This window comes from Numenius arquata, chromosome 30 (genome assembly GCF_964106895.1).
Source record: "Numenius arquata chromosome 30, bNumArq3.hap1.1, whole genome shotgun sequence".
NCBI lineage: Eukaryota > Metazoa > Chordata > Aves > Charadriiformes > Scolopacidae > Numenius > Numenius arquata.
In genome coordinates, this window is record NC_133605.1 from 1228482 (window position 1) to 1235303 (window position 6822).

At 54.9% G+C, this 6822-nt stretch overlaps 1 protein-coding gene across 1 annotated transcript; it reads left to right on the forward strand.

Moving 5' to 3' along the window:
• The first annotated feature begins 3482 nt into the window (after positions 1 to 3482).
• Positions 3483 to 4436, forward strand: LOC141476386 (olfactory receptor 14C36-like). Its single transcript, XM_074165063.1, has one exon. The coding sequence runs from the start codon at positions 3498 to 3500 to the stop codon at positions 4434 to 4436; it is 939 nt and encodes a 312-aa protein (XP_074021164.1). The 5' UTR covers positions 3483 to 3497.
• Positions 4437 to 6822: the final 2386 nt, after the last annotated feature.

Genomic DNA, 6822 nt, shown 5'->3' on the forward strand with positions numbered 1-6822 from the left:
TGTCTGAGCTTGCTCAAGTAACCCCTGACTTGCCCCACATCCACTGCTGGTTGTTCTCCTCCAGAGTCCTGCTTCAAGGAACACAGGCCTGGGAGACCTTATGGCTGAAGACAAAGAGGACAAAGAGAACCTCAGACACATCTGCACCTTCTCTGACAAAATTCAGCAGTAGCCACACCTGTAAAGAGGAAATGAAATGTCCCTGAGGAGAGCAAACCCTTCGGACCAGAGAGACGCAGGGCTGGACTGCGCGGCCCTGGCAGGAGAGGGCTTTGCTGCCTGTGGTGTCTCTGCAGCCCTGGAGGGCCTGTGGTGCAGGTGAAGCTGATCTCCAGGAAGGACAAGGTGTTCTTGAAAATGTCCTTGGCTACGGACAACCTGTGATCCAACACTGTGAAAACCATTGTTCTGTTCCTTGATTGCATCATCAAAGGGATGACTAAAGGATGCGGGAGCAGCACTGCCAGCATCTACCGGATGGAGAAGGGACAGGACTTGACCCCCTGCGGTTGCTTTAATGAAAACCTTGAACGTGTCTGAGGTTCTCCTGGGGTCTGTGACGATGTGGCTGCTCTGAATGGGGACGGTGTTCCTGCAAGTCCTGTGCTGTCCCTTCTGGCTGCGTGCTGCTGTGCTGGAGAGCCCTGGCACCTCAGGCAGCACCACAGGATGGAGTCAACCTCTAAATTGAGCAGCTGCCCTGAGTTAGGTGAGGCCTTGGAGGGGTGTCTCTGAGAAACCTGCCCTCACTGCCCCTGGAGAGCTGGTAAATGCAGCTGGTGGAGAAGAGAGAGACTTAGCTCTCCTGATGGCAATGACTCCGTTCTCTCAGAGGAATAGCTCTATGGGCTGCCCTGGACACAATGAGCAGGATCAGCTTCATGGCCCTAAATGGGGACGTCTGCTGTCACTTCAGCTGGCCAAAGGCATGCTCCACCAGCCTCTGAGGGAGGAGGTGGTGAGGAGGAGGAGATGAGCCCAGGTGCTGCCCAGTCCTTCTGAATGTTTCCATCAGTTATCTGCAAGTGTCTTGGACCACCTCTGGCACCTCAAATGCCACCTGTGGTTTGCATGGGTACAGGAGGTAGAGGAGATTCCTCCCTTTCACTGCCTGGGTGTCCTGTCTCACAGTGACCTCAAGAAGAGGTCATTCTTGGACCTAACTGTCTCTGAGAGGGGAAATGCCACTGCTGGAAAGAAGTGTCTCTCCCCAGCGGAAGGAACAAACATCATTAATGACTTCAGTTGGTTTCAGAGTCAGTTGCCCTGGAGCCCCAGGGACATCTCTGAGGGAGCCCAGAGGGGCCAGAGGAAGCGATGCCTTGGGCTGTTGCTCTGCTGCTGAGCTGGGCCGGGCTCCTGGGATGGAGGGAGCTCCTGGCCATGGGGCAGCACGGCAGAGAGACAGCTCTGCCCAGGAGCAGCTCCTCTGCCAAGCGCAGCAGGGCTGAGGGCACTGCCTGCAGGCACCGAGGGGAGACAAGAGATGTGAGAGAGAGGTAAAGGCAGTCTGGGGTGGTGAGTGAGAGCTCACCAGGGGGAGAAATCTTCCCAGGCTTTGACACGGTAAGTCTCTGGCTGCAGGGCAATGCAGCTGAGTTCCTGGAAGCGTCTCCTAGACCTGGCACATGCCACGACCGATAGGACCTGACAGAAGGTTTTCTGGTGTGGAGGAGGAGGACATGCTTCAGAGAAGGCCTTGGGGCATCAGAGGCGTGAAGCAGGGTGTGCAAACAGGGCTGCCCAGGGCTGTCCATCAGAGCGGGGACCCTACACCCCAGGGCACTGTGTGCTGGGAAGGGATTCTGCTGCTGCCAGGGTCAGCTGTAGCCTGCCCGGGGAATGTGGGGAGAAGCTGTGGGTGGAAGGAGTGACCACCACAACGGTAGGGTAGGGACGAGCAGGTGAGGGCACGGTGCCTCTGCTGTCAAAAGAGTGCTGCATGGGTCAGGGCTTCTCACGAGTTAAGCTCTTCCTCGTGACATTTCTAAGGGGACTTCTCAGGCAGCACATTCACTCAGCAGCATCTTCCCCTTTGCAGCCGCATCAGGTTTTGTGTGATCTGCTCTTTAGTCCCTGCACACGCAGAGATGCCCCTGGGAGGTGTTTGCAGGCAGAGGTGGGCGCCCAGCGGGTGGGATGGGGTTTGTGAGCACTGGCAGGAGTTGAGCTGGGGACAGGGAGACGGCTCCTGGCAGCAGAGACATGGGCAGGGAGTGAGAGGGAGCTGCCGCCAGAAACGCTGGGGAAGGGGATGTGGGCACCTCCCTGCTGTCCCTGCAGCACAGACACCTTCCCCTGAGCAGCTCCTCCCTGGTCTCCTTTCCCAGCCCAGGCAGAGCCTCTGTCCTCAGGCCCATGGGGTCTTAGCTGCGCATCACCCCTGCAGCAGCCAGAGCCCAGGAAAGGGCAAACCCCTGATTTCCATCTTGTTTGTGTGTCCCTCCTCCCTTGGCCAGGAGCATTGTGGCATTTCACTGCCGTCCCCTCCTGCCTGCGCTGCCCTGGTTCTCACCATTGGCTTTCCTGAGTCAGTGCCGGGGGTGGGGGTCGGGGGTGGCAGATTCAGCTCCTGTTCAGACTCCCATCCTTTGGGTCCTGCTCTACAGACGTGTCTAGGGGAGAAACGTGCCCAAGTCTCCTCCAGGCCAGCTCAGGACATTCAGCTTTTTCCCTGGGGTGTCCTGTGGGGCTGCAGGGTGCCCTCCAGAAGGGCACAGCTCTCCCAGAGTATCTCTGTGCTGCCCAGGATGCCCATGGAGAAGACATCTGGGTGCTGAGGCCATGGAAATGCTGCTGGGCAGCGTTAGATGGGCCACTGCAGTGATCCCTCTGTGTCCCAGTCTGGGAGGGGAGAGATGAGAAAGGGCGAGGAGTCTGTGAATTTGCTCTTTGAACCTGGATTCCTCTGCTCTCTGCAGTGTCCTCTTTCTTTTTAGGGGGACATCGGAATGTGACCCTCCTCCAGGTCCAACACAGGGCAGCTGAGAACAGGACCGATGGGCAGAGCAGCTCTCCTCTCTCTGCACTAAGGGACAGTCCCTTTGCTGCTCGGGACCCACAGGATTTCACTTGGAGTGCATTAGAAATGTGAGGGATTTCAAGCATCCAAACCCACTCCTAAACGTGGCAGGTGAATCTAGAACACATTAAACAAAACAAAATCCCCTCAGCTCAGTTCTGCAGCTGGGAAAATTGCAGAGAACAGAGACAAAAAGTTCTTTGATGTCTCACAAGTACATTTAATTTGAGATCACCCTGCGGCACAGCCAGAAGGAGTCCTCAGTTTCCCATTCCAGAGTCCCTGCTCCCAATGGAACCCTCATCCAGCAAAAGCCAGGGCTCAAGTGAGGGAGCTGCAGAGAGGTCTTCCTGAAAAGAGAGAGCCTGAGTGGGGGGTTGCAATGAGACATGCAATCAGTTTTGCTCAGAGAAGTCAGGCTGAATTTTGTACTGCCTTTTCCTTCTCAACAGATAACCACAGCCAGTGGTAGCAAATGTCCAACAGCAGCTCCATCACCCAGTTCCTCCTCCTGGCATTCGCAGACACACGGGAGCTGCAGCTCTTGCACTTCGGGCTCTTCCTGGGCATCTACCTGGCTGCCCTCCTGGGAAACGCACTCATCATCACCGCCATTGCCTGTGACCACCGCCTCCACACCCCCATGTACTTCTTCCTCCTCAACCTCTCCGTTCTTGACCTGGGATCCATCTCTACCACTGTCCCTAAATCCATGGCCAATTCCCTGTGGGATACCAGGGCCATCTCCTACTGGGGATGCGCTGCCCAGGTCTTCTTTGTATTCTTTTGCATTGGTGCAGAGTATTGTCTTCTCACCGTCATGGCCTACGACCGCTACGTTGCCATCTGCCAACCCCTGCACTACGGGACCCTCCTGGGCAGCAGAGCTTGTGTCCACATGGCAGCAGCTGCCTGGGGCAGTGGGTTTCTCAGTGCTCTCCTGCACACGACCAATACATTTTCCCTACCCCTCTACCAGGACAATGCTGTGGACCAGTTTTTCTGTGAAGTGCCCCAGATACTTAAACTGTCTTGCTCTGACTCAGACTATCTCAGGGAAGTTGGGCTTATTGTGGTCAGTTCCTTTTTATTCTTTGGATGTTTTGTGTTCATTGTAGTGTCGTATGTGCAGATCTTCAGGGCCGTGCTGAGGATCCCCTCTGAGCAGGGACGGCACAAAGCTTTTTCCACATGCCTCCCTCACCTGGCCGTGGTCTCCCTGTTTATCAGCACTGGCATGTTTGCCTACCTGAAGCCCCCCTCCATCTCTTCCCCATCCCGGGACCTCTTAGCGTCTTTTCTGTACTCGGTGGTGCCTCCAGCTGTGAACCCCCTCATCTACAGCATGAGGAACCAGGAGCTCAAAGAAGCTTTGAAGAAACTCATTCAATGGGTTCACCTCCAGCAGCAGTAGAGCTGCCCGTCTCTCCTCACAGACTCTTCTTAGCTTTTCTCAAGGTGGTTTGTGCTTCATTTGTTTTTCCTCTGTGATGATCATGTTCATACAGGAATGTCTGTATTTGCTCCACATCTCCAGAAGCATGATCCTACTGTGCTGAACAATACAGAGGCCTTTGGTAAATGTGCCATCACGGTGTCAGAGCTGGCTTCCTGAGGAGCATCTCTGTAATCAAAGGGCAGCTCTCCCAAGGGCAGCTCCTGAAGCCTGGGCTCTTCTTCCTGCTGAAGGCAGGAGCAGGCTCCAGGAACTGCACTCGCCATGGCTGCTGCTGAGCTTGGTTCTCAGAGGGTTTATGGGGAGAGGGCACTGGGAGACATTCTGGGGAGAGAGGGCTGGACCCAGGTCTCACTAATTTTAAGTGTCTGTCCTGGGTTGGGTGTCACAGGGCTAACCTCTTACAGTGCTGGGGAAAACTGCACTTTTAGAAGTCTCTAGTGTCTGAATTCATGAAAATATTTACTTTATAGCCAGCCAGAGTCTGTGGGATTCAAGGTCTCGGTGTTTTTGAGCCTTGCCAGGTGCAGGCACAAGGAGGAGCAAGGCCTGGGCATTTGGCCTGGGCTGGCCAACAGGATTATTTCATACCATGATCGTCACATTCAATATAAATTGGAAAAGTTTGCTGTGTAGTTTCTCTCTCCCTTGATGGTCATGGTCCAGAGAACTCCTCGCCCCGGTTCTGGACCCCTGAGCCCTTCCCTTCCCCCCAGAGCCTCAGCCCTTGCAGTGTCCAACCTTTGCTGTTCCTGCTGGGAGCGCACACCTTCCTGCTGATGGAATGGGCTGAGAATAATTCTTATATATCTTAGATTAGTATCGGGATTGATACTGGTTCTTTAGTATTATTGTCAATTATTTGGTCTTATCCTATTAAATCTATTCCCTTTTAAATTATTAAATTTATTTGATCGATTAAATTGATTCCCCTTATTAAATCAATTCCCCTTTCCCGGTGGGGAGGGGTCATTGGGTGAGAGAATAATTGTCTAAATGACCATAAATTGTTATGGGTTTTCTCAAACCGTAACAGTATCCACAAGCAAACAAGGGCTCTGCCATCCCAGGGGAGGCCAGTGGGACCCTCCAAAAGGAGACTGGAGAGTGATTCGTGTGTCCTTCAGTAAAAGCCCATGGATGGGTCAATGTGCACGTGGGAAAACATCCTGAGTCATGAAAAAAGCTCTGAGCCCATTCCACAGCTGTAGACCCCTGGGAAGGAGCTCAGTGGCAGTGCGGCCCCTCCAGCTGATTCTGCTTCCCTCCCTGACCAGCACAGCCAGTGTGGAGTCACTCCAAGGGCCCACAGCCCACTTGCTCTGTGGAGCATCACTGCCAGCGTGGGGCCCTGTGAGGAGCACAGCGCCACCAGGCTGGACCAGAGGAGGGGTGGGGAGAGATCAGAGGAGCCGACCACGGCTAGAAATAGCCTTGGAGAGAAAAATGAATGTGTTCAGCCGCTCCAAGACAATACCCGGAGTTTGGGTACCCTAAAGGACGCTCACGGTGCAGAGTCCTTGTTGTGCTGGTCCTCCACCAGGCCTGGGAAGTGGCTGGAGAAGGATTGGTGTCCACCACTTGCCATCTCTTGGTGCCATCATCCCTCCTGAAGGGTGTCATGGAAAGGAAGGCTGGGGCCCTGTATCAGGGCTTGCACTGAAGGAAGCCACATCACTTTGCTGCCATCCTTCAGTCCTTGTGCCCAGAACATGTTCTTCAGGCAACCTTCCCCACCCTGGGTGTCAGCACTTACCTCAAAAGTCACCCCTGGACAAGGCTCCTCAGCAGGGGCTGATCTGGAGGACTGGGGTCCAGCTGTGACCACAGGAAGACCTCTCCTGGGTCCTCTGCAAGGCTGGCAGCCTCTGTGGTCCCCACCAGAAAAGGCAGCATACAGAGACTTGGGAAACTGTAGACCATCCCCATGCCCATGGGAGCCCTCAAGAAGAGTCCCTCACTCCAAAGATCCAGCCTGGCTTGTTGCAGGACCAGCCCATGGCTTTGTGTTTCAAAGAACATCTGGTGAAGAAGGAGAGACACCGGTACAGATAGGGACATGCTGGCGTGAGAACAAGACGGGGAAGTACATTGGGTGTCTGCAGCCTGCAGGGAAACAGGCACAGGCATGGGACAGTGTAGGACAGCCTGTGGTGCAGATGGCCAGGGGCGCTGTCAGGGCTGAAAGGCCCTGGCAGAACCCAGGTCTTTGCCCCCTTGGCTATGGCTGATGGCCCGGCCACAAAGGCCTAAGAAGACACACATCATCCTCATGGCAACGGGGCATCGTTGCCTCCTTGCAACCCTCCCAGGGAGGCCGGGAGGTGTCGTACCATTGTCCTGT

Bases quoted from the DNA above. Each gene is read 5' to 3' on its own strand.
- LOC141476386 (XM_074165063.1), top strand. From the start codon at position 3,498: ATGTCCAACAGCAGCTCCATCACCCAGTTCCTCCTCCTGGCATTCGCA.